Source organism: Lontra canadensis, unplaced genomic scaffold, assembly GCF_010015895.1.
Source record: "Lontra canadensis isolate GAN:19392208 unplaced genomic scaffold, GSC_riverotter_1.0 scaffold7, whole genome shotgun sequence".
Taxonomy (NCBI): Eukaryota; Metazoa; Chordata; class Mammalia; order Carnivora; family Mustelidae; genus Lontra; species Lontra canadensis.
In genome coordinates, this window is record NW_022631001.1 from 15,391,003 (window position 1) to 15,418,802 (window position 27,800).

Sequence of the window (27,800 nt, forward strand, 5' to 3'; positions counted from 1 at the left end):
AAATGGGATTAAACAATATGTACTCATTCAGTCTTCTTTGATTCAGCATGATTGTTTTGAAGTTCATTCACGTGTTGTATGTACCAGTAGTTCGTTTGTTTTCATTCATCTGTTACAATTTGTTTATCAATTCATTTGTTGTTTCAGTGTTTTGGTATTACTAATGAAGCTGCTACAAATATTTGTGTACAAGTCTTTGAATAGACATAAGCTTTCATTTCTCTTGGGTAAATACCTAGGAGTAGAATAGTTTAGTCGTATGGTAGGTGTATGTTTAACTTAAAACAAAAACAAAAACAAACAACGACAAAAATCACTGTACTGTTTCCAGAGAATTTGCTCTATCCTCGTTCCCACCAGCAATGTATGAGAGTTCCAGTCTTCCACATCTTCATTAGCCCTAGGGATAGTCTGGCTCTTTTTTTTTTTTTTTAGTATTAGCCATTCTAGTAGGAATATAATGTATCTCACTGTAGTTTTAGTTTTTATTTGTCTACTAAGAAATGACATTGCTCATCTTTTTACATTCTTACTTGATATATGTATATTTTCATTGTTGAAGTGTCTGTTAAAATGTTTTGCTCATTTTTAAATTGGCTTGTTTCTTTCCTCATTATTGAGTTTTTTTGAGAGTTCTTTATGTGTTTTAGAAACAAATCCTTTATTAGATATATGGTCTATAAGTTTTGCCTCCATTCTATGGCTTGTCTTGTCCTTGTCGTACCAGTGTTTTTTGAAGAATGGAAATTCTTAAATTTGATGATGTCCAGTTTATCAGTTCGTTCTTTTATGGTTGTGTTTTTGTTATTGTACCTAACCTAAAGCCAAAAATATTTTCTTCTACTTATTTTTTAGTTTAATTAGGTTTTACATATAGGTCTGTAATCTAATTTGAGTTAATTTTTAAAGATAGGCATACACCAAAATTTGCTATTTTGTGTATAGATATTCAAATTGTTCCACATCATTTGTTGAAAAGATGACCTTTTCCCCCATTGAATTCTCTTTGCACTTTTATTGAAAATCAGTTGTTTAAATGTGTGGGTCAGTTCCTGGAGTCTCTATTCTGTTTGTTGATATACTTATTTATCTCCGTGCCAATGCCACATTGCTTTAATTACCTTAACTTTACAAGAACAGAAAACAAGTAGTACTTTTCCTCAAATTGTATTTTTCCTTCTCAGAGTTATTTTGGCTATTATATATTCTTTGAATTTCTATATAATTTTGGGATCAGCTTGGCAGATTCTCCAGGACAAACAAATAAGCAAATGTACAAATAACATTGCTGAGTTTTTGATTGGGATTATGTTGCATTGAATCTATAAATCAATTTTCAGAATATGATATCTTAACAATATTGAGTAGTCTTACCCAGAAACATGGTATATCTCTGCATTTTTATGTCTATAATATCTTGTATTCTGAAATCTTTCTGAAGTCATTTATCCATGCTAAAGTTTGTTTTAGATTCCATGCGATTTTCTACATAGACAGTTATGCCATATGGAAAAAAAGACGTTTTTATTTCTACTTTTCAATTTTTATTTCTTGACCTGTGCACTATCTAGAACCTCCCAGATAATGCTGAATAGAAGTACTAAGAAAAGACATCCTTATCTTGTCCTGAGATTTTTTAAAATTTTTTTATTTTTTATAAACATATAATATATTTTTATCCCCAGGGGTACAGGTCTGTGAATCGCCAGGTTTACACATTTCACAGCACTCACCATAGCAGATACCCTCCCCAATGTCCATAACCCCACCCCCCTCTCCCAACCCCCCTCCCCCCATCAACCCTCAGTTTGCTTTGTGAGATTAAGAGTCATTTATTGTTTGTCTCCCTCCCAATCCCATCTTGTTTCATTTACTCTTCTCCTACTCCCTTAAACCCCCATGTTGCATCTCCTCTCCCTCATATCAGGGAGATCATATGATAGTTGTCTTTCTCTGATTGACTTATTTCGCTAAGCATGATACCCTCTAGTTCCATCCACGTCGTCGCAAATGGCAAGATTTCATTTCTTTTGATGGCTGCATAGTACTCCATTGTGTATATATACCACATCTTCTTTATCCATTCGTCTGTTGATGGACATCTAGGTTCTTTCCATAGTTTGGCTATTGTAGACATTGCTGCTATAAACATTCGGGTGCACGTGCCCCTTCGGATCACTATGTTTGTATCTTTAGGGTGAATACCCAGTAGTGCAATTGCTGGGTCATAGGGTAGTTCTATTTTCAACATTTTCAGGAAGAATGGGAGAAGATATTTGCAAATGACATATCAGATAAAGGGCTAGTGTCCAAAATCTATAAAGAACTTAGCAAACTCAACATCCAAAGATCAAATAATCCAATCAAGAAATGGGCCGAGATTTTTTTTTTTAAGCCAGGAATGGATATTGAATTTTGTATGTTTTTCTTACCCCTACTGAGATGATTGTATGTTTGTTTATTTGTTTGTGTTAAAAGAATATCATAGATTGTATTGGATTGTTTTCAAAGGCTAAACCTACTTGGTCATGATGCATAACTTTTTCTATGTTGCCAGATTCGATATACTAAAATTTTATTTAGAATTTTTGCATATATATATAAAAATTCATGAAGGCACATGGGTATTTGCTTTGCTGGTAATATCTTCATCTGGATTGGAACCAGGGTAATCTGCCCCCCCCAAAACAAGTTGGAATTCATTCTTTCATCTTCATTTCTCTGAAAGAGTTTGTATAAATTATTATTTCTTCTTTAAATGCTTGGTAGAATTCATCAGTGAAGGCATCTGGGCCTGAAGTTTCTTGGTGATAGGTTTTTAATTACAAATTAAATATCTTCAACAGATATATGGAATGACTATTTATGTTACTTACCTTTCTTGAGTGAGTTTTGGCAGTATATATCTCTGAAGGAATTCATCCATTTCATCCAAGGTGTCAAATTTGTTGACATAAAGTTGTTTATGAGATTTTCTTATTGACCCTTTCATAGCTATAAGACCTATAGTGATTCTACTACCTCTCTTATTCATGATTTTGATAATTTATTTTTCTCTTTTATCCCTCATTAATCTTATGAGAGTATTATCAATTTTATTATCAAAGAACTAGGTGTTAGTTTTATTGATTTTCTTTACTTTCTCTTCTGATCCTTTTTATTTCCTTTCTTTTGCTTCTTTTGTGGGTTTTTTTTTTATGTTGCTATATTTTTTCTAGTTGTAAAAAGTGCAAACTGAGATCATTAATTTGAGATCTTTTTTTCCTTTAAATGTAGGTGTTTAGTGCTCTATATGTACTCTTAATTCTGTCTTTAAGGGTATCCAACAAATTTTGATATATTGTGGTCTTATTTTCATTCACTTCAAAATACATACTAATTTCTCTTTTTATGTTTTATTTTATTTTTTCCTTTGGCCAGTGAGTCATTCATAAGTGGTGGGGTTTTTTGTTATTGTTTTTTTGTGGGTTTTTGTTTGTTTGTTTTGGTTTCCAAATATTTTGGGACTTTCCAGAGATTGTTTTACTTTGATTTCTAACATAAGTTCACTGTGGTCAGTGAATTTCTTTGACCTGACTCCCTTTAGATTTATCAAAATTTGACTATAGAAATTGAGACATGCAGAAAGTATTTTTAGACATTCTAAGGCCTGTAATCTAATTTAGGGCATGGCAGTGTATTTAGATATGATAGACATATAGCTTAGTGACTGTGTTTAACAGAAAAATGGTAGTCATTACATATCAGGCATTTTGCTCTCAGGATGAAAATAGGGTACACTGTACTTTGTGAGCAGGGGCAAATGCACACTGAAGAGTAGTTGAAAAGAAACAGTCTTGAAATATATTTATCCTTGCATTCTTTGTTGCCAGCACAGTGCTGAGCACATAGTAGAGCTCAATAAATGTTTGTTACCTGAGCCAAGTTGAGCCAAGTCACATATTTGATCAGGTAAGATTCATGTTGTACTCCATTTGGAAGTTGAAAGTAATAGATCACAGAACTTACAACAGTGATTGAGTGGGAGTATAAATCATGTTATAGGTACTTAATAAAAATGAGCTCATTAAGTAATATGACCTAAATAAGCAAGCCAGCTAAAGCCTCCAAAAGTATACCAATGCACTACTTCAAAAGTGGGGAATAAATAAATGGAAATTACCCCTTCGTGAGGTTTAAGAAGAATTTCACTGAGTTAAAGCACATCGATGCTCTGAAAAATTGGTTAGAGCTAAGACTGGTTAGCATTAGGAATAGGAAGCTACTGAGTTTGCAGTTAAGAGCAACTTTGGCTCTGGTATAAATCTTACTATTAAGCTCTTTTAGTGTCATGTTCCTTCCAAACCAACCAGTAATGGACTCCAATTTCCCACTCTGCTTTTGTTCTACTTTTTCTTCCCCAGGAATGTCCCCTGTCTATCCCTGCATATACAAATTTTACCCTAACTTCAAGCTCTAACAAAGTGCTGAATCTTCCATGAAGCTGCCCTAATTTCCCCAATGGACGTATTTTTTTTTTCCCTTTTTCATTGTTTTGTGAATAGTTTATGCTATCTCTTTTATGGCACTATCCATTTTCTAACTTGGCTTTTTGTTATTTGTGTCATGTATCCTCCCTTTAATTAGACTTTAAGCTCCTTAAAGGCAGATTCAGTGTCTAATCTATCCATTTGTTCATAGCACAATCAAAAAGTGTAGCACATGAGAGGTGCTTAATATGTTTATTGGATCAATGAATGAATGATTCTAAGGTCATTTTTTATGTAGAGTTCCTACATGTAGACTGCAGATTATCTATCCTTTTTTCTAAAAAGTAAAGAAAGGAGAATCTTTTGGGACATGTTGCTTAAATGAAAGAATGAAGGGACCTGATGAACAAGAGGCAGAGGAAGTACACGGTAGGACAGACGATCCAGCTGGGACTGAAATAATGGTGAATATTGACTCAAGGGATTCAGAAAGGAATGGTTGGAATTTTGGAGGTTAACTTACCAACTTTATATTTTCTTGTTATTTGCTAAGAAATACAGAACATTTACTAGTGAAAGAATATTTTCTGGAAGTTGTGGGCCGGCTGGTCGACAGTGCTTGAGGAAGAAGCATGTGGCTGGGGCAGATGGGGGAGTCTAAGGGCAGGAATGAAGGCAGAGGAGGGACTGTGGGTGTGAGCTGAACAGAAGAACATCATGAATGAGCAAAAGAGAAGGTTGGTTGAATTGATATTGAAAAATAAACTAATGGCAATAGGCTTATGGTGGGTCTTCCCGAGATATTAAGGAAAAATAATCTTCCTACAAATTAACCCAGGTAAAACTTTGGAAGATCAATTCTACTTCCAATTCCTTCAATAAAAGTTGGAAAATAATTGAGATAAAAGGCCCTCAGCCTTTGAGATTTTCACACCACAAGGTCATTATCATGAACTAATCTGCCATTGCCAAGACAGAAATGCAGAAAAACTAGGTAACCCAAATCATGCACCTCTTCTAAAAATAATACAGCAAAAATCCTTCATTTATGTCATCACTGTTTCCTATAACTTGTACCTTGTTTTGTACTCCCTAGATTTTCTAGGTTAATTAAAAGTACAACTTAATTTTTTTTTAATGTTATGTATTGCCCTTAGTTTACCCCCTTACCTCTAGAAATGCTGGAATATATGTTCTTCTTGTTGGCTATGTAACTATATCTGAGTATAGATTCTTCTGGAACTTCTGAGAACTCAGCACATTCTCTTAAGATGCATTACCCCCTACTGAGCAATCCACAGAGACTAGAGCGGGCTAGTAGAGACTCACTTTACTCTGTGAGCTCCTGTCTTAGGTGAAAGAACATTCGGGATATGTCACTATATTCTGTCATCCAGATTTTATTTAGTGCCCTGGACTAGCCTTTTTGTTGTTAAAGTGTGTAACAAATTTCTCTGGAATTAACATGTTCTGATTCTGTGCAGACCACTCTCTAGTCCCAAGACTATTTAAAGGCTCGATTCTCCTGACGTTAATGCTGAGAATTCTTCTTAGAATGACAAAATAAATGTGACTTTTCTCTAATACATAAAGCAACAGAAAGGTTTTCTCGTGGCTTTTAAATTTCAAGATAAATAATTGACTGCCTCCTCTACCTAGGAACCTTCTGTCTATTCTTGACGGATACTTTCAGATACACAATCTGTAGTTAATAAACGTGGTAATTCTCCATAGATAAAAATGTCATGTGTAGATCTTAACTAAAGTGAGAAGAGAGTTGGACATATTAAATAACACTGTGAGAATAAATGTATATAATTGGATATCTCACATAGCAGACAAGTGTAGACACCTGCACATGTACATATGTGTGTGTATGTAATCCACTCCCATCAATTTTAATACTTTTCACAAGCTACTCAAATTCTACCTTCATAGCCTGCCACCCAAATCTTCTGGTAGAAATATTTTTTCACATCTCTTTCCCTCCTACTTCTTTCCCCCCACACACTTATGGTATGTGCAGTTTCGCCAGACCCGTGTGAAGACAGGGGAACATTGATGGGATTGCTTTTCACAAGTGTGGGAACGAAAATCCTTCCCAATGAAAACATCTGTCTCTGTTCAAGTCATGCCCAGTTATCCCCCAAAAGAAATGTTCTGATTAACTTTTTTTTTAAAGTCTTAAGATAGCAGTTTGTGTAGCAGATCTAATTAAGAAGTTTATGTAACAGATCTGCAGGGTTTTTTCCTTCTTCAACTGGGTTCTTTGAGCTCAGTTTGAGTGTTACTAGCTTTCGCTATGCAACGGCCAAGTGCTTCCCGGGCTGAAAATTATCAGCTTTTGTGGGATACTATTGCTTCCTTAAAACAATGTGAACAGGCTATGCAACATGCATTCATTCTGGTAAGGAAAATTTCCTTTTATTCTCCTAAAGATTTTTTTTTCTTTTTTCTTTTTCTTTTCCCTCTTATGGCTGTAGATAAGTGGCATATATTATATGCATTTAAAGATGTGGTATCTTCTCTGTAGCTCTTGTTTGGGGTAAATATATCTCTGCCTTTCTAGGTATGAAGTCTGAATTCTTAATACAGTCAGACATTGATCAATGAGAAAGAGTAAACAGTGGTGCAAGCAAACTCATCCCCCTAAAGAAAGTAGTTTCTAAAAGTAACATGTGCTAAGAAAGGGAACATGATTGGTGTTTCTCATAATTAATATTTGATACAACTTACAGTTCATATTTCTTGGTTGATGCCCCCGGAATGCCTTAGAATGGCTTGAATATCTTTTGCAGTAGGTATGATACATAGATCAAGAATCCGAAAGTTAATTCTTACATTTTGGTTGCTTATCCAAGTAAAACCCACCATAAAATCTCTCTTTAAAAGCATGACTATTCCTTTAGTAAACCAGTGATGGACTGTTTAGAAATTTGTGAGTATAATTGGTAGAAATATATAGATATATAAAATGAATTAATAAGTCAGTGTCATTGTGTTATTTATTGCAGAAGTACTGTTTGCGCTTATAATTATTTAACCAGGGGACCCATGCTATCTACATCAGATAGGCTGAGATGAAGTAAATGGGACTTGGAAGAAGAGTTTTTAAATAGTCGATTCTTTAATTAGATCTGTTTCGAGGTTTAAGAATAAAGGAATTAAGAATTAAGAAGCACTCTCAACAATTAGTCTCTGCTAAAATTTATTTGGAATCTCTCAAGAAAAACATTATTTCTGACATAGAAACTCAAGAGACATACCCCTATCCTTAGTGGGAATAAATCTTTGAAGTTCAAGTTATTTTCAACTGACTCAAGTTAGGTGCCATTATGTTTTTCTCTGTAACTTGGGAATCACCTAAGTGTTTTAAAGGCTATGCTACATTTAGAGTTCTTCTCATGGAGTACTGTTTTGTAGTCAGATCTCTATAAAGTGACCTTGATTGTTAAAGACATAAAACATCATTTTTGTGAGGAATTTAAAAACCATTGGTGAAAAGCTCTCTAAATCAGATTAACTCATAATGATTCTACATTGAAGTGTCTTTATTAAACTGCTCTTCCTTGGCTTCATCACGGAGAGTATGATATTTTCTGTGAAGTTAATATCACCTAATTGTGGAGATTTCTCTAGCCAGGCAATTATTTCCTCCCTTCTATGTTCCTTGCATGCACCTCCAGTTTATCACCTAACATATTTTATTATAAGTGTTTTCTTCTCTCTTATATTGTAACTTCTTGGAGTGAAAGAGAAAAGGAAAGTAAGTTGAAGGAAGGAACTAACACTTACATGTTTGTTTTCTTATTTTCCCATCTTGAATTCCGTAAATAGAGCATGCATCTATCCTCGGGGTCTAGCACAGTGCCTAGCACAATAAGGGTGCTTGGTGAGCACTTGAGAAATGAAATCAAATAAAAAATCTCCAATTCTAGCATTTCTAGTTAATACACAGCAGTTTTCGTCAACAGCTCTGTCTTTTCTGACCTCATAAAATTATTTCCATTTAAATCCATCTAGAGAAAACAATAAACCTTGATTAAAGCATTGCAATGGTGTGATGGTGGGAGCAGCAGTGTGTTAATGCAGGGGATAGAGCCTTATGGGAAAAAATAGCCTTGGATTGAATTCCCCTAGTCCTTGGGCCACTCTTAATTTCATTCTTGTGTCTCCTCTTAATTCCCTCTACTGCACACACAAACACACACACACACACACACACACACAGAATTTCCAAGTTTATTTGGATTTGCTTCATTTTGACGCCTCTAAATCTTTTTAGACGATATTAGGAATTTGCCAATCTCTCAAATCTCAATTTTTTCCAAGTCTTGCATTCAATATATCATTATATCATCACAATTTTATGAAGACTGCTTTTAGAAAACATCCTATTATTAAAATGTTACTATCAGTTGGAGATAAATCTGTTTAAATTGAGCCTCAGTTTATTTTTTGTTGGAAGATGAAAGTTAGATCTCAGAACAAAAACTCTTCTGTACTTTTTGCACTTTTTAAGCCCAGTGATAATGTGTTTCATATACTCATAGATACACACATATACATGCATGAATGCATGATATTCTTGCCTGATGATACCCTTCACTATTTGGGATATACAAATAAATTCCAAAATATTTATATTTGCCATGATGTATTTAGCATGTCAAAGAAATGACAGAGTATATCAATCTAATCAATTACCACCTTTAAAATAAAACTGGTTCTCTTTTCAAATAAAATACTGGAAATGAATAATGTGTAGGAAATGTAGACCCATATTATGTAACTCTCTTAGGAAACCTGACCTGAGAACTTCACAAGCAGGTAAATGCTGTTTGTACATCTCCTATAGGTGTGTACTTCTACCACATCATTAGTGCAGCCGGACCGTGTCTCACACACACAATAAGCTAGGGAACACAAAGACTTTTTCAGTCAGTGTACTTCACTGAACTGATAATAAACTTGAGGTAAAATCTCAAGTCATTATACAGTCAACCCCAGAGAATCTGCCCATACAGCCTAAAGTTTAGCTTGATGAAGGAAACTTAAAGTAACTGATAGCTGGACAATGTAATTGTTCCACACAGTCAACACAAACAGAGAAGCCAGTCCGGGAAGTCCTTCAGTGCTCCAGTACTTGATTTCATATAACAGATCATGCCTTATAATGACGAGATGGACATCAAATCTGGAAACTCAAGCAGATTCATCTACTTGACCCAAGAGCCTGGAGTATAGAAAAGCAACTCGGAATTTCCTGTATGTTTAGCCTAAGTGCCAGCCAGCATGAGTTGTAAATATTTATTAGATAGATGGATAAAAAGCTTTCTTTCGAATCCTGTAAATTGGTTTCATTGTTGGGGCTATAAGCACATCTTTCTAGACATTCATTATCTTTGGGGTCCAGGCAAATCAAAGGTTTTGCTCTTATATTATTCAAGTAAATAGATATGCTTGTAAAAACAGTCCCATAATTAGTGGTTCTTTTCATAGACTGACCTGTGTTTCTGTTCATTATTAGTTCATTCACTTCACTCATCTTTCACTGAGCTCCTGCTATGTTCCAGACACAGTCCAAACACAGGCCAAGGACCTGAAGGTACACTTTAACTTTTATGACACCATCACTTTGGAAGAGACACTTCATTACCCCTTGCCCAAGTGGCACCCCACTGTTTCTTGCTGCAATGAACAAAGTTGATTTTCCTTATGCTGCTAGTCATCGTGTTTTAATTTTGTCTAATGTGAATGTCATGCAGCTTGCTGAGCCTTGGGAGAAATACTGAGATGAATCAGTTAGGAGAACCCTGATGAAACCTACACAGAATTCGGCTCATGAGGAATTTTTTCAAGTGGATACACAGATGACTCTAACACCCGCTACTAAGTGTTGAGTGCCCTAAGTACCCATGACTTACTCTGAGAATTAAGGAAAGTGGTGAGTTTCACAGAAGAGTATCAGCTAGATTTTAAAGGTTAAACAGAATATTGGCATGCAGTGATGATGGAGGAAGAGGACCTTCGAGTGGAGGGAACAGCAAAGGCACTTCCTAATTGTGTAGATGTGGTCCATTTTTCCAACTGTTCATTCATTCGACCAATATTTATTAACTTTTTATGTATCTGAAAATTGTGTAATATGACTGACCATGTAACAGTAAATAAGACAAGCTTAAACCTGCCCCAAGGGCATTCACATTTTAGGGGTGGAGACAAACACTAAATAACCAATTACATATATATGTATCTGTATTTCACCCTTTGATGCTCTCCTATGCGAGTTGTTCACAGAATTTCTCAGCTTATCTAGATATATCTAGATACATCTCTTAGAATAGTATAGCAACTGTAGATATTTTGCAAAACCTCTGCAAACAAGACAAATGGGATAAAATATTCTTCCCCAAACATTTTTTAGTCCTAAACTACATGTTAATTTCCCTAACAAACAATTAGTACATCCTGTCTCACACATCCTGGGCTTGGTACTTACAGTAGAAAAGTGACTGTCTTGACTGAGAACCTCTTTTATGTTGTACGCTCTTCTAAGCACTTCACACGTTAGTTCACCCAACCTGTCAATAATTCTCTGATGTACGCACTCTCTTCTCCATTTTACAAAGTTTACAGAGGGTAAGTGACTTTCCCACGATCACATAGCTAGTAAACGGAAAGAGCGGACTTTGAAACTGGTTATGTGACTCCAGAACTCATTTCTTAATGGGTTCAGTAGAATAAGGGGAAAAAAAAGCAAAACACTAAGATCAAACTGTTTGCAACACAGTGTAGGAAGAGCATCAATCAAGGAATGCATAAGCCACAGTAGGTGCTGGAAGGTGGGCGTGATCGATCTGCCTGGATGGGAGGTGAAAGATGAGGAAGGAAGACTGAAAAGAGAAGTCTTGGGATGGCTTTAAAACAGGTGAAGGATTTGATGGGGGGAGGGGGGTTGGGAGAGGGGGGGTGGGGTTATGCACATTGGGGAGGGTATGTGCTATGGTGAGTGCTGTGAAGTGTGTAAACCTGGCGATTCACAAACCTGTACCCCTGGGGAAAAAAATATATTATATGTTTATAAAAAATAAAATTAAAAAAAAAAAACAGGTGAAGGAGATAGGAAAAGATGAAAGAGTAGGTACAAAGGCCCTGAGGCATAGAAAAGTAGTGTGCAATGAGGGCTATCAACTTTCCCCAATTCCTGATCTTCCTCTTTGAGTACCAGGCAAGAAGGACAGAGACAACAAGGCTACATGTTGTAAGGTCAGGCATCCTGCAGATCAGTCAGAAGTCACTGAATAACTCAGGCTCAGACTAAGGCACTGGAGCCTTTGAAGAGAATCTCCAGTGGAAAGAAGAGGTGACTTTCAGACACCTGGTTTCATTAGCCTTACTACATATGGGTTGGCCTGCAGGGTTAACACTTGTCTGAAGGTGAGGACATATGCCTAGAGAAACAGAGATAGTGTATGTACAGATATGAGAGAAATGTAAGAAGAGAAAAGGAGATGAGAAACCACATGGGCCCTAAGAAAGATACTGATACAGATGAGTCTGGGAGGAACAGTGAGCAACTGGCAGAGGCCACCGAGGCCTCCTGGGTCTCTCAGAATCCCCAGTCCTTAATTTCTGTCCATCACGTGGTTAACTTGCTATGCTTCCTGCCCTTTCAACCTGATAGTTCAGATTTTGCTTAAGCTCCTGTAAGTGGCTTTCTATTCTCTGCAAGTAGAGAACCTTCACGAAGACAGTGGCCAGTTAGTGGCTAGTGGTCCAGGGATAGGAACTGGCCCTACAAGAAAGAGCAGAGCAAGAGCGGGAGAGAAGGAAAACAAATCAGCTGAGGACACTGGGCTTCAAAGGTGAGGTTCCCTCATTTACGACTTAACTCAGTTCACCTTCCCAAGACTTCTATGCCTTCTCCCTCATTATTTCAATCCTCATTAACAACACTTCCTGAAGAAAAATAAGAGTAGAAAATGTGCTCATATACTGCTATAATCTGTTCTTATTTAGTCCTCACAATGCCAACATGAAACGGCCCCAATATTATCATCTCCATTTTCAATGGCGGGGGCGGGGGTGGAGGGTGGTCAGCTACCTTGTTTAATATCATACAGGTGGTAAGACCAGGAGAGAACCCAGGCCTTCTCACCCTAATCCCACCTGCCTTTCTCTTTCACACCCACCATGGGACTTTGCCCCTACATCTCTTACGCTACTGCTTGACTTTTATTACAAAAATATGAGGGATTTCTCTTGTTTTTACATCACACTGTAAAATCCTCACAGGGCAAAACCGTGTGCTTCTTCTACCTACTTTCTGCAGTTCCTTGTATAGTGCCTTAAATATGATGTTTGCCCAATAAATCTGCAGGGGCTGATTAATACCTAAAATGTGAGAACTTGGGCAACAATGGGAAGATAATGAGGGAATAATCCTTCTTGTCTGGAATTCCTCCTTAAATCCTGTCTCCTCAGCCCATAGACCCTGCCTTTGGTCCCTGGATGTTGACTTTGAGCCACTGTAAGCTTAGGTCAGCTCTAAATAGGATTTGCTCAATGATGAGTTTCAGTCCTAGTTCATGGTGTTCCAAGTTGTGTTTTGTCCTTTCTGGATTCTAAATATTACTTGACTCATCATCCTCAATCATGTCGGATTCATCTCTCGGTTTTATTCCTCTTAGCCTCACTTCGCACTTCTGTCTAGTAATACCCTAGTTTTTAGTCTATTTCCTCTTGAAGAATATGAAGGAGGCTATTCATGGAATTCCTATTAGTAAAGGAACAAAGATGACTCTTAATCTATAGAGATATTCAACCTAAGGTGGGGGGAGGGGGGAATACATCAGAAGCGACCTGAATAATTGCAACAGCCTGGGACTGCGTGAGCATTTGCAGAGTTTTGGTAAAATGGAATGAGATTGTTGCTTTTGTTTTTTAACAAAAAGTAAGAACTTGCTATCTTTTTTATCTTCCTCTCTTCTGCAATTTGCATTTTCTTTGACTGCTGGTCTTGTGATTCTTGTGCATAGGCATCTCAAGTCCATGAAAAATTAATGCCAGGTGCAGGATGTCTTCTCTTTATCCCATTGTTGCGCCTACTGTACAGTGTTTATGTTGACTCATCACAATGGGTATCCGTGCGGATATACGTTACTGTACAACAGAGTAAAGCCCATTCTCTGCCCCTCCCACTTTCCCCACCCACTCCAAAAACTGCAAAAATAGGACCCAAAACAGTTTTGTTACAGAACAGGAAAATAAGCAGTTGTTCAGAGCTAATAATATCAGTCCCCCTCCAAGTAGCAAAACAAAATTAAAACACACACACATATCAAATCTTTAAAAACTTTAATGAGCTAATACTAGATATGTTGTACTTCTGTAAGCTTCATATAGATATTTTTACTTAGCAGAGAGATGCTTAACAACAATGGGGTTTCTGATTTTTATCTTGAAAATATACTGTTCTTGCTATTGCTGCTTGCGAGATCCCCGCTACCCTGCTAATGCTGTCTTCCTTATATTGCTCTATCGTGTTACAGTTTTCAAAGCAGCGTAAATTACATTCTTTCTCTTTATAACCTGGCAAGGGAGGCAAGGCAGGTTTTAATATTTCTGTATTATTTATAAGAGAATTAAAATTAAGATACCTGAAGTGGCTGGAATCAGAAGTGGTTAAGGACGAAGATACAACCTACTAAGACTAGAAGCTCAATCCTGTGTACATTTGCTCAAAGTCAAGAGTTTTAGCTGCTTTGAAAAATCTGGGTCTGAATGCCTGCTTAACTTTCCTGGACTTCAGCTTCATTCTCTGTAAAATCAGGTTTTATACAGATCCTTTTGAGGGTTGTCTCTGGTTTAAATGAGATATTGTGAGTTAAACCCTTAGCACAATGTCTATCCAAAGAAAGTGTCCAGGGAGGGTTGCCATTATTTACGCTGCTAATTTTTAACATTATCCCAATGCATCCTTTCACAAATTGCATGGGCTTTTTATATATGATCCCATTTGCTTCTCACAGAATAATTATATCTCCCTTTATACACAAACAGAAAATTTGACTGTTTCAACAAGGCTAAAATCATAATATGGGTGAGGAGAAAGTTCTTAAAGCTCAGTCAGATGACCCAAATCCTAAACTCCTCTTATTACTATTTTTATGATATTCAAAATTAGGTTAATATTAAAGTCAGGAATTACCCAATCCTTATTCATAGCTATATGCAGCCTTAGAAACAATTTAGAGAGTCAAGTGACCTGACCAAGTTCTGCAGTGACACAACCAGCCCTAGACACCTTATCTGCTGACTCCAAATGCAAGACTAGGAAGTGCTCATCCTATAACATAAAAACATAACAGGCAAATGTTTTTATTGAGTTTTTGTGGGCAAAGAGGGGTCATACAATATAAGTTGGAGGGGCACCTGGGTGGGTCAGTGGGTTAAGCCTCTGCCTTCAGCTCAGGTCATGATCTCAGTATCCTGGGATTGAGCCCCGCATCTGGCTCTCTGCTCAGTAGGGAGCCTGCTTCCTCCTGTCTCTCTGCCTGTCTCTCTGCCCACTTGTGATCTCTCTCTCTCTGTCAAGTAAATAAATAAAATCTTTTTTAAAAAATGTAAGGTTGCAAACATTATATTCATAAGGAAGTTATCATCACTTTTCCAGTTAAGGAAATCTTTTATAAAACAAATGAAGGTTCTAGTATGTCTGAATTTATAGTTTCAATGGACAAAGTGGTCTGAGAGTAAAGTGGAGAGTCAGCCTGAGAACTACCATTTTGCTCTCCACTCGTGGCCAAGTCCCCACGCACCATAAAACAACCTCCCCTATGCCTTCTTTCTCATCCTTTTATCTTCTCTCATACTGTTTCCTACTCTCTCCTCCAGCCCACATCAACAGATAATATTCTTCCATCTTACTCTGAAGCACAAAACTGTAGCTTATCCCGAGCCCAGAAGGAGGTTAACTGGCAAGCAGAGCCTTTGCTTTGCAAAATAACTGTGAGGAAGGGAGCCATCGGAAAACTGAAAAACCAAGACTGACATAGACATTGCCACTCTGGGAAGCAAGGGCAGCTGTGGGGCTAGGAACTGGTTGGCATTTTGGACCTGGAGAGTTGTAGGCTCTTTCCCGTGGAACAAAGAGTTCATTGCCTAGTCAATGACAATATACAAACACATCTGCAGAATATATTCTTTGGCATGAGCAAATGCTAGCAGTAGTTAGCCAGCTTCTATTTTTCTAGTCCTCATTCACTTCTTTTCTTTTTTAACCTATTTTTTCTGTTTTTCCCCAATGAAAATAATTCTAAATATAACATTAATTTTGAAGACAGAATGGCTAAAGGGAGACTGATAGACTTCTAGATATTATCAGAATTTAAAATAAAGGAAATGGAACTAAAGTGTTTTCTACTTTGTTCCTTCTGCAACCCAGCCCAAGTTCTATGTTTCAGAAACAGGTACTGAAATACCTTCTAATCTAACATGGACGTGAGCACATTATGAGTTACTAGTGGTAAAGCAGTAAACCAAACTCATATCTCCTCTTTGTCTCTCCCCCTAACATTTTCTCTCATACCCTCCCCCCCACCAAAAAAAAATCTAAATATGAAATATTTTAAGGCTTTCATGGTTTAGTCTATTGTGTTTTTAAACTTTGACTGTATGATCTAATATCAAATTATGATTGATAGGGAGGAAAATGAAATAGAGGTTGGATGTTAGTAAATTCTTCATTTTGGAGACAAGGCTTATCGAAAATAAAGAAAGGCAAGGATAGAAGAAGGAGCTTGGTGAGACTACTTCACTTCAAATATTTTTGAGTTTTTAATATGGGAGGGAATTTTTTGCCACTAATTGCATGGTCTTAAAGCCAGAAAATTAACTGATTCGCAAGAAAAACAAAATGTATACTATAAACATAGAGCAAGATGATCATAAATGCATTTGGAGTTACCTTTCTTTACCCAATTCATTAGAAGCCATTTTATATCATTGATATTTTCCCAATTTGATTTTTGTCTTATTTCACCACGGCTTGTTTGCTTGTTTGCTTGCTTGCTTTCTCTCACTCTTTCTTTCTTTCTTTTTCTTTGACAGAGAGAGAGAGATCACAAGTAGGCAGAGAGGCAGGCAGAGAGAGAGGGGAAGCAGGGTCACAGCCAAGCAGAGAGCCTGATTCAGGGCTCAATCCCAGGACCCCGGGATCATGGCCTGAGCTGAAGGCAGAGGTTTTAACCCACTGAGCAACCCAGGCGCCCCTCACCATGGCTTTTTTAACATTATCTCTTCTTTCTGTAACTGAATGATAAAAGCAGAGATCATTATCCGGAAAGAAGATTTGAATAGCATCCCTGATTTTTTTCTAGTGTTTCCCAGCAGAGCAAAATTTATTATGAGTGAAATCAAATCCTTGATGAGACACAGACTCTTAGAGGTCATACATTTCACTCCCTATTCCTCAAATATAGAAATGAGTAGGGAGGCTCAGTGAATTGCTTTTTCACCCTGAGTTACTGAACTTCTTGGGTCTCAAGCTTCAATCTCCTGATTCCCAGTCCAACCATCTTTATGCCAGTAACATAATCCCTCAACTGGATTGTAGTTATTTCCATGGAGGTAAAGTGTTTAACTTTTGATAGCCATGCAAGAACTACGTGAGATGTTAGGTTGATTACATTATAAATAACTTCAAACATTTTTATATTTAAAAAATAGTTGTGAAGTAAAATATTAAGACTATGAGAACTTTTTAAGGTAAAACATGAGACTTCAAGTGAATGTTTAGTTTTGGGTGAATCTTTTGATATAGGTCTTCACATTCATCTGAAAAAATTTAGCAAGCTGTTAGGATGCCATTTTGCTTTATTCATGATCTTTGAATCTTTCACTTTTCATTAAACCTCATGTTTCTTTCTGCCTTTCCAACTTCTAAAATGTACAGTTCGAGGTAAGTTAGTACATGGAACAATTCCAGGGCTACCTACCTTGCTTTATACAAGGTGGTGTTACAACAAAGGTATGGATTTGGAGTCATGAAGAGTGACCTTTTTGGCACTGTTCCGTTACAGGTAGTAACTTCTTTGAAATCAGCCATAGCAACTTCTTTCTAGATAGATCTCAAGAGACAAGGGAGAAAAAGAAAAAAAAAAAAAAAAAACAACTCTTGGGACTACATCAAAATAAAAGTTTCTGTGCAGCTAAGTTAAAAATCAATAAAATTAAAAGGCAACTTACAGGACAGGAGAAGATGTTTGCAAATGACCTATCCTATAAAGGGTTAGTATCCAAAATATGTAAAGAACCAATACAACTCAACACCCCAAAAACAAGTAATCCAATTAAAAAATGGGCAGAAGACATAAACAGACATTTCTCCAAAGAAAACATTCAGATGGCCAATAGACACAATGAAAAGATGCTCATCATCATTATCATCAGGGATATGCAAATTAAAACTACAATGAGATATCACCTCACACTTGTCAGAGTAGCTAAAATCAAAAACACAAGAAACAACAGGTATGGATGAGAATGTGGAGAAAAAGGAACCCTCATGCACTGTTGGTGGGAATGCAAACTGGGGCAGCCACTGTGGGAAACAGTATGGAGGTTCCTCAAAAAGTTAAAAATAGAACTTTCCTATGATCCAGGCATCACACTACTGGGTATTTACCCAAAGAATACAAGAACACTAATTCAAAGGCATACATGCACCTCTATGTTTATAGCAGCATTATTTACAATAGCCAAGATGTGGAAGCAGCCTAAGTGCCCATCAGTTGATAAATGGGTAAAGATGTGAGATATATATAGATATAAATAAAGATATACATATACATATATATAAAATATTTAATTATATATAATAGAAGTATAATTTTATTCAGCCATAAAAAAGAATGAAATCTTGCCATTTGCAATGACATGGATGGAGCTAGAGAGTATTATGCTAAATGAAGTCAGTCAGAGAAAGAAAAATACCATATGACTTCACTCATATATGGAATTTAAGAAACAAAACAACCAAAAGGGGAAAAAATAAGAAAGAAAGCAAGAAACAGACTCTTCATTATAGTGAGCAAATTAGCTATATATATACCAGATATATATATATATACCAGAGTGAAGGGGGTGGGGAATATGTTAAAAAGGTGATGGGGATTAAGGAGGGCACTTGTGATGATGAGCACAGGGTGATGTATGGAATTGTTGCATCACTGTTGTATACCCAAAACTAACACATTTTTAAAAATTTAATATTAAAAAAATAAGAGTGATACCTGGCTCCACTAGTTATTAGTCTAGTGACCTTGGATAAGTTGCATTATAAGTCTATGCCTCACTTTTGCTATCTGGATAATAAGCATAATGATAGCATGTAATTCATAAGCTTGTAATGAAGAGTAGAAAAGAATGAATATAAACAACCTGTATATGATAGGCATAGAAAAGTCTTTCAGTTTTTAACTGTCCTTAATTTACATGTCACGCTTCAGACTAGCGTAGTCTGTGGTGCATGGCAAGTTCCAGATGCTTCCATCCACAGCATCAGTGGTACAAGAGTAGTCACCAGGGGGCAGTGTACAGTTTACCACTTTGTACCCATTTCACCTAAACTGTGGGCTCATGGGTTTCTCATGAGTCCTATCTCTTGTTGCTATGGCTCTAGTTTTAAAGGTCTAAAAACCCATTAGCAAATATCTTTGAGTGTATTTTAATGCCAAGCACTGACGGTAGCTAGGTGGGGAAGGCTGGTTAAGAGTCCCACCGTCAAAACAATTACAATTTCAGCAAGGAGATACAAATATCACACATGAATCAGTTAGCCATCAACATGTATAAGAACAGAAAGAAATGGTCATTAAGAATGTCAGAGCTTGGGCGCCTAGGTGGCTCAGTGGGTTAAGCCGCTGCCTTCGGCTCAGGTCATGATCTCAGAGTCCTGGGATCGAGCCCCGCATCGGGCTCTCTGCTCAGCAGGGAGCCTGCTTCCTCCTCTCTCTCTCTGCCTGCTTCTCTGCCTGCTTGTGATCTCTCTGTCAAATAAATAAATAAAATCTTTAAAAAAAAAAAAAAAGAATGTCAGAGCTTAGTGCTTTTGCATAATTTCTTTCCTTTAACATTTGTAATTCAGTGCGAATGGAAATAATACAACTAATGTGTGTTTTTAAATTTGGAAGGCAGGACGGTTAGATAGATTGAGACCTGTAGTCAGGATTGAGGAAACTTTCATGGAAAGTCAAGGGCTTTAGATTGTCCTTCAAGGATGGATGGAATTTGGATAGTTAGATAAGAAAGGGGACCATGATTGATTCATGATATAAGAGAAAGAAGAAATGGAGATAGTATCTCATGATAGATATGAGGGAGGCGTGTGCTTGGAGTCGTGAGACTCTTGACTTAATGGAAAGAAAGGAGAGGGAAGGGAGTGGATAGTATCCAAGTACTGAGCCGACTGTGTGCAAGACCTTCATCCAGGTACTACAGAAGACTCTAGCCGTACCTTAGCCTAATGAACCAGGCTGACAGTTTGCTTAGAATTCTGGTACCTCGGTGTGGAAAACACAACCATGCTGCTGAGATTATAGCTCTTTGGTGGTTTAGCAAAAAGGAACAGATGGGATCCACGTGGATCTTTCCAGGAATAGCACCACATGGAGTGAATCAGTGAATTAAGTATGTGTGGTTGTATGGCATGGGGCACATTGACTAAACCACACTTGAGATTTGAGCTAATGACTCCATTTTTCGTGCGATCTTCAGAGAGTATTTGCATAAATAAAGCAGTTAGGTTTGTAAATCCTCAGTGTGAATCAGTGGAATTTGTGGCAGAAATGGAGAAAAGCAAGGGATTTAGAGTCCAAGGACCTGGGTTTGAATCCCAGCCTCCTCTTCTCTAGCTGTTTGACGTTAGGAAATTCACTGAATCACTCTGCGCCTCTGTTTACTTACCTATAAACAAAGAAAAATTCCACCAGGTTCTCCGGGTTCTTGTGAGGAGTAAACAAGGAGACACAGGTAAAAAGCTTATCGTATTTGCCTGGCACTCAATGGGTATTTGCTCAATCAATGTTAGTTCCCTCTTTTTGTGGAAATTAAATGATCTAATGTATATCAACACATTCTATAAGTTATAAAGCATGGTATTTGAGGTCAGTGTAATGCAGTTACCAATTTGAGTTTTAGTGATGACCTGAAGTTTGGTGAGTCATTTATTTTTGCCTTTTATACCAAGTGTAAAGAGGTATGTGTCAGGGAGCTGGATCAAAATCCAAAGAACCCTCATATCTAGTAGTTCCAGCAACTTTAACCTCTTATTCTAAGTGGAATTAATTCTAGAGAAAACATAAAGAAAATTCTCTTTGGTTCCAGGTCTCCACTTTTCTGTTCCCTACTCTGCAAGCTAGCCCACCTTTTCTGTACCAAGGATAGAGGTACCTACCTCAGCCTACTTACTTGTGGCCTTTAGGATATCATGTATTTTCTGCAAAGTATTATACTACCTTGTATTTTAAGGGAGGATCAAGCAGGTATGTTAACACTTCAGTCCAAAGGGATAAAAGACTAATGGTGTGTTTTCAAGGATCCATGAGGGAAGTTGTGTTAACTAGCACAGACTTCTGGAAACTTACCAAACCCAAGCAAATGTTTTGTGGTTGTTTATGAGTTACCCACATAGGAACCAGACTTCCAGGTTCGACTCTTGGCCCTGCTGTCACCAGCTAGACGGCCTGGGGGGCAATGGGTAACACCTCGGTGCCTCAGTTTTCTGTAAAGTGAAGATAATCTGATTTATATTATTGAGAGTTCAGGCAGGCAGAGTTGAATTGAATTCAGGCAGAAGATGAATCTGCCATTTTTTCCCATCATCCTTTTTTAAAATTATTAAATATTTATTATTTGTTTGTTTGTTTGTTTGTTTCAGAGAGACAGAAAGAGTGCCCGTGGTGGGAGGGACTGAAGGGAGGGGAAGCAGACTGCCTGCTGAGCAGGAGCCGGAAGTGGGGATCCATCCCCAGACTGGGAGATCATGTCCTAAGCCAAAACCAAGAACCTGATGCTCAACCAACTGAGCGACCAAGCATCCCTTTTTTCCCCCAGTGTTCCAAGCTAGGCTGATAGTTAGTTGGTTGGGTAGCTATCTGTGCATTTTGTTAAATGTTAGGCAGAGGGGCCAAGGTCTTTGCTTCGTCCAGAGTTGTTCCCCTGAGACATCCTGCATCATCATTAACCTGCAAACAATTAACTGTTCATTCACCCACCACCCTGTTATTGCCTGAGTGTCCTTACTGGTGTACATGGTTGGTGGGGGGGGCGATATGTCACTGAAGGGTAAGGGCAAAACAGGGTACAGACCAGAACCACGTGGTGCTACTGATGACTCAGAGCTCTCCTGGATCAAACTGCATGCACCCGGTTGGTCTTGTAGAGAGAAAATATGAAAAAGAAAAGAAAATCCAGGAAAACAAAAACAGCCACAGTAATAAATATTATAAACTTACATCTGTGGAATATCTCTCTTTTCGCTTCACATGCATTATTTCTCCAGCTAACTTCTCGGGAAATAGGTTAACTGGAAAATAGTGTTGTCCCATTTTTAAGTGGGGGTAAGGGACTTAGAAACCCTCTGAGAATTGGGGAATTGAATCCGAGTCAGTACAGTGAGAAATTTCTCATCACACAGTGAAAGAGGAGCCAGCAACTTGCAAGACAGAAAATAACTGCATTCCATCATGTAGCCTGGAAAAAATCAGCAGAGGGAATCAGGAGATGGTGGTGGTTAATCAGCATGAGATCTGGGGCTAGAAAGATATGGGCTTGAAACCTGGTTGTGGTCCTCTTAGATGTGTGATATTAGGCAAGTGACTTAGATACTTGGAGCCTCCCTCCCTTCCTTTCTTCCTTTCTTCTGTCTTTCCAAATGGAAACAATAATGTTTTCCTTGAAACATTTTGAGAAGTAAATGCACTGATGCATCTTAAGTATTTACCAAAGCCTTGGGAACATAATAGTAATTTAATATATGCTTAACAGTTTATTCTTGTTCTTGTTGTTGTTGTTATCCTGTCTTCAGTTTTGATATTAAGTAGTTATGAGATCTGGGGCATGCTACCTACTTTCTGTTTCCATTTCCATATTTACAAGGTGAAAGGTAGAATTAAATGACACTTAAGATCTCAGCTTAAAGTTTTATAATTCTAGAGTAGATTTGTTTCTTTTGTTTCTCTCTCAGTCTCATTAATATGTCTTTAATAAGTTATTTACCAAAACTTTTTCCTTGGAGCTTACTCAGAAAAATCCCAATTGAGTCAACTAAGCTATGACTGTGCCATTAACCTGTTCATATGATACACAAGGGCCCAGTAACTGGGCCAGAGTGAGGTAGGGAGGGCTCTGGCCCCAGCCAGGATCCACATGGATGTATCTAACTTTGTTTTGAGCTGGCCTCTGACTTGTTAGTGAACAGTGAAGGTTAGAATCCAAAGAGCTCTGGTAAAGTCCAGTTCCATTCTGAGAGGCAGTAGAGCACAATTATCAAAATTAACTCTGAGCTAGACTGTCTAGGTTTGAAGATGGTCTCTTTACCATATGTATGACCTTGGGAAAATTACTAACCTCTGCTTCTTCATTTGTGAGCTGAGAATAATGGTACCTGACTCACTAGGTTATGTGAAGATTGAATAAATTAATTGATACAAATAGGTGTGATATAAATGCTTGACCTTATTATTATCCACCCCAGTGTTAATTCAGAAGGTCCAGGTGTGGCTGGGTCAGGATACTCTGAGATTTCAGAGTGATGATGCTTGCGGACAATTGCAGGTTCCTGGTTAACCCTTCACGTAGGAGTAGGACCCTCTCTTCCCTAAGGATGTGGGGCTCTAGCTCAACAGATTATGAGACAGGAGAGGGAAGATAGGGTTTCATGTCTAGTGGAGAACAAAAGGTAGGAAATTGAGGTAGAAGTCTCCCCCACGCCAACCATATCACATTTTTTAAATTTCCAGAATGGGCCAATATAGTAGAGGATTAGGGGGAAAACTTGAAACAAAATAAAGTTATCCTGAGTTCAATCCTTAGCATACCAACTCAGTATTTAATGTTAGAGCTCTCATTTCAGACCTGACATGGGTAGTAACTCCAGTATTCTACTCTGTGGTTAGAATGAGGACACGGTCTGATTGGGGCTCAGCCTAATGTGTGAATTGTATGTGTGTGAATTGTGAAGCTAGACTATTAATAACCTTGTATCAACTGACCTAAGCCAGCTAATTTCTATCTACCTGGAACTTTGTGGATCTTTAGCTGTCTCAGGGAAATCACATGCATAGATTCCATTGTGTTTCAATTTGTCATGCCATACCATATATGAAAGTCACTTATAGGACCTGTGTTACTTCTTGCACACTCAGGAGACTTGGCTTTTAAGCCTGAGAAGATAAACCAAAGATACTGTGCCCCAAAAGCAGCTGACATGTTATTCTTGCCATATTTTACCTCCTACTTGTTTTGGCTTGACAACACTTGCCTTCAACTTGCCTGTTCCAGGTCATTTGAAATCCCTGCACAGTTCCTAACCCATCTGTGTTACTTTCAGTTTCTGCTGTATTTAGGTTCCTTGACTGTGTGGATTTCTCTCCTTTTCCACTTTGCTTCTTAAAAGTTTAAATATAGACCGAGATTCAATCTTGTGACCTTCTCACTGGTTAACCTACACTGGTCAGATGGAAACTTCCCAGAGTGTGCTCTTTGGCTGACTGGCTGTTGTGTCTTCCTTGCCTGTACCTTGCTTGACCTGGCTTCCTGACTATCTGACTTGGTAAACACTCTCCCATATATGTCAGAAGTATTTCTCAAATCTAGCACTTAGCAAATATCAAGAAGTAACCACATCAGTCAGAATCAATGAACTGGGGGTGCCCGGGTGGCTCAGTGGGTTAAGCCTCTACCTTCGGCTCAGGTCATGATCTCAGTGTCCTGGTATTGAGCCACATGTCAGGCTCTCCACTCAGAGGGGAACCTACTTCCCTTTCTCTCTCTGCCTACTTGTGATCTCTCTCTCTCTCTCTCTCTGTCAAATAAATAAATAAAATCTTAAAAAAAAAGAATCAATAAACCCCTTTGATAATTTGCATTCATTATGTCAGATTCTTTTTTAGTTACATTTTCTTGGTGGCAAACAGCAGGAGCTTAACTTTTACTAGCATAAACAAAGTTATTGATATAATTTGAAGAGGACTGGAACTGATGAATAACTTGATCTAACAACTTAAATTTTTCAGTGTTCTCTCTATTGGCTTCTAGCTTCTCTACAATTAGCTTTATACTTCCCTCTTGCTTTAAACTGACTTTCTCCATATAGAAGAGAATGTAATATAAAACGCAAACCATTTATATTTCATAGTTTGGGCCACCTAAGAGAGATTGATTTTCTGCTAAGTCACCAGTTTGATTTAGGGGTTCAATTAAATAGAATACCCAATATGGAAGGAGATTGTGTATACAGCAGGACAGTACACATTGTAGAGATAAAGCTTAGAGGAACAACAAAAGTAACTAGAGAATTGGTTTGTATTAAGAATCTGAACCACACTTGATCAAACTGGCATGGACTCACATGATTTCAAAAGTGAGAAAAGAAACAGAAGCCAGGATGACCCAAGGGGAGATCTGAAATTAACAACTGGTGAGAAGAGCACACTCATGGGCCAGACTTAGAATTCGACTGCATTCTGTCACCACTTGGGATTTTTATTCTCTGCTGATACGTGCCATTGAGAACCTTAAGGATTCCAAGAAGCTTCTGTGAAAATAGTCTGGAGAGGACTGTGAGGGTGCTGGAGCCAAGATATGGGAGATCTGATCTTCTGAGAGCCGGATATAGCAGCCCAGTGGGATACAGAACAGCCAACCATGACATCTCCTTGATGATCAAGCCAGGGGTTTGCCAATGTCAGATGTATGTGCTGTGTCTGTGGATTCACACATTCCATACATTCTGTTTCTTCGTGACTTTAATATATACAGGCATTAATGGGGGATTCTGGACCTTTCTAAGTACCAGAAAGGAGCAATGAGCTGTCCACATAACATAGATCGTACTTTACAACATCTAGAATCCGCGGTTATGGAATAATCATTATTTTGTAAAAGCTGGACAGTTAAGAAATAGGGGCAGGTTAAGGAAAGAAAGTGACAGTGGATATTGGAAAAGTAGTCACAGTCTTGTTGGCACCAGAGGAGATTTTGGAGTTATTCTAGAAATGTTCTCCTGAGCTTACAAAGAGGCATGACTTTCCTTTATACCTGCACCTATACTTTGTAGCTACATTTAGTCAATAATTCCTAAGTATTTAATGAGATCCTTCAGTATACCCAAGTGCTGTGAAGAACTCTAGGAAAGTATACAATCCTTGTCACTTTTTAAATATAGAGTTCGATTAGAAGAACCAAATCTACATATATGAAACAGAAAATAGCAGCATAAACAGATGAAAGTGATAAATGGCATCATGTAAGAAAGGGGTTTTCATACAAAATTTATTCCTAGACAACATTAATGTAATTTATAACAAGAAAAACAAAAGTAAGATGGGTTGAATTCAATTGATGCATAGTTATTGATTAAACTGTAATAGATAGTAGGGGAAAATATAAATATTGGGTGTGATACTTGGAAAACTTTTAGTCTGGTCAATGAGACAAGGCCCAAATGTTTTGGGTCATCCTGGGAACCAATTAGAAAGCATAGAAGAGAGGGAGTCAAAACTGAAACACAGACTAGGAGGACCATTCCAGCATCACCAGATTGCTTTCAATGTCTGGCACATGCAAGACCCTATGGAGCCTGTAGAGTGGCTTTGCTTTGCCTCAGTTTCATATGCTGCTCTAACTAGAGATCTTCAATCACTGCAGGACACTTGCAATGAGCCACCTAGATACTGAGATGAGGGGGCAGCTTAGGGTGGAAAAATGGATTTTGAGGTCAGAAAGGCCAATGTTAAATCTAAGCTCTCATTTTCTCTGAGCCTCTGTTTTCTCACTTATAATGTGGGTATAGTGATAGTGATGCTTCATAATAAGGTTTTGTGGAAATTAAAGAGGATATGTGTGCACATTCTTATACATGGGCAAGTAATATCGATTTAATAAATAGTGCTTCACATGGTCTAATCTTTAGTTTTCTTTAGTGCAATTATAGTCAACAACATAGCATTGAAATCTCTGGCACATAAACTGTTCACAAATCATTTGGTAATATATTCTTACAGTAGTTCATCTTTAGGGACAGTAATAATAATGTTTAACATTTAACATTTCTGAAATTTAAGTTTACAAAGCATGTGAAATATATCACCTCACTTATTCTTCAAGCAACGCTTTCAGAAGGTGATCATCTCCATTCCCATTCTACAGAGAAGGAAAAAATGAGGCAAAGGGAGTTAGAGTAATTGCCCCAAGATCATACCATCAAGAAGTTGCTCAGTCCCCAACACATATAATCAGGAGGTTGCCAAACCAAACTCAAGCCCAGGTTTTCTGACTGTAAACCTCGTGTTCTTTTCCCTACACCACAGGCCCATAAGCACTGTGTGAGTATGTGTTTGGGGCTGGGGTTTTTTTTGGTGGGCTCCAGTGGAAACTGTCTTTCTCCTATTCACCCTAAGGTACTTGCTTTTAGGAGTTAATGAATAAACTGTGAACATCTAGCTGACCCACCATGTAGATATGTAGACCAGGGTCCTACTCTTAATGCCCAGTGTGTTGTGTTAAAACATGGAATTTTGTTTTGTGAAATCTGCTGGATTGCCATTTGTTTTATCATTCTATTAGGATTCCACAAGCACAGATTGACATTAAAAAGCTGTTAACTCTGTTAATTCCAGAGGGCACAGCTAATGAAATGTCCCAAAAGTTGAGTACTTGCCAAAGCCACCGTGTCTTATAGGACAGCTCTTGATTAATCATGATGAGAGTATTTCCTCTATCTAAATGAAATCTGCAATTTGGGAAGGAGATTAAAGATCCTGCAGGGGATGAAGGAGAAAATGCTGTGAAAATTCTAGAAACTAGGAAATAAAGATAGGTCTACTCAATATTCATGAAGTCAGATTGGTGGATGCAAATAGATTGCAATCTCTTATTTGCTAATAACTTGGCTTGTAGCACTTCTGTATCAGTTTTACACAGTTTCCTGCTCAACTTTAAAGAGAATGACTGCAGTTTGTACTAATTTCCTTTTTAAAAAAATTAGCATACCCAATATGATTTTATGCCATCTTTGATGAATTTTAATTTCCTCTTGAAGGATTT

At 37.7% G+C, this 27,800-nt stretch overlaps 1 protein-coding gene across 24 annotated transcripts in view; it reads left to right on the plus strand.

The window, feature by feature from the left end:
• Positions 1–27,800, plus strand: part of DLG2 (discs large MAGUK scaffold protein 2) — a 1,980,468-nt gene that overhangs the window by 1,249,614 nt on the left and 703,054 nt on the right. For 4 of the 24 annotated variants that reach the window (XM_032852940.1, XM_032852943.1, XM_032852945.1 and 1 more), the window contains exon 1: positions 6,742–6,876. The exons of the other annotated variants lie outside the window; for them this stretch is intronic. In XM_032852940.1, the coding sequence (XP_032708831.1) occupies positions 6,772–6,876 (105 nt within the window). In that variant the 5' untranslated portion in view covers positions 6,742–6,771. Of the gene's footprint in view, positions 1–6,741; positions 6,877–27,800 lie in introns of those variants that run through there. 24 annotated transcript variants of the gene reach the window in all.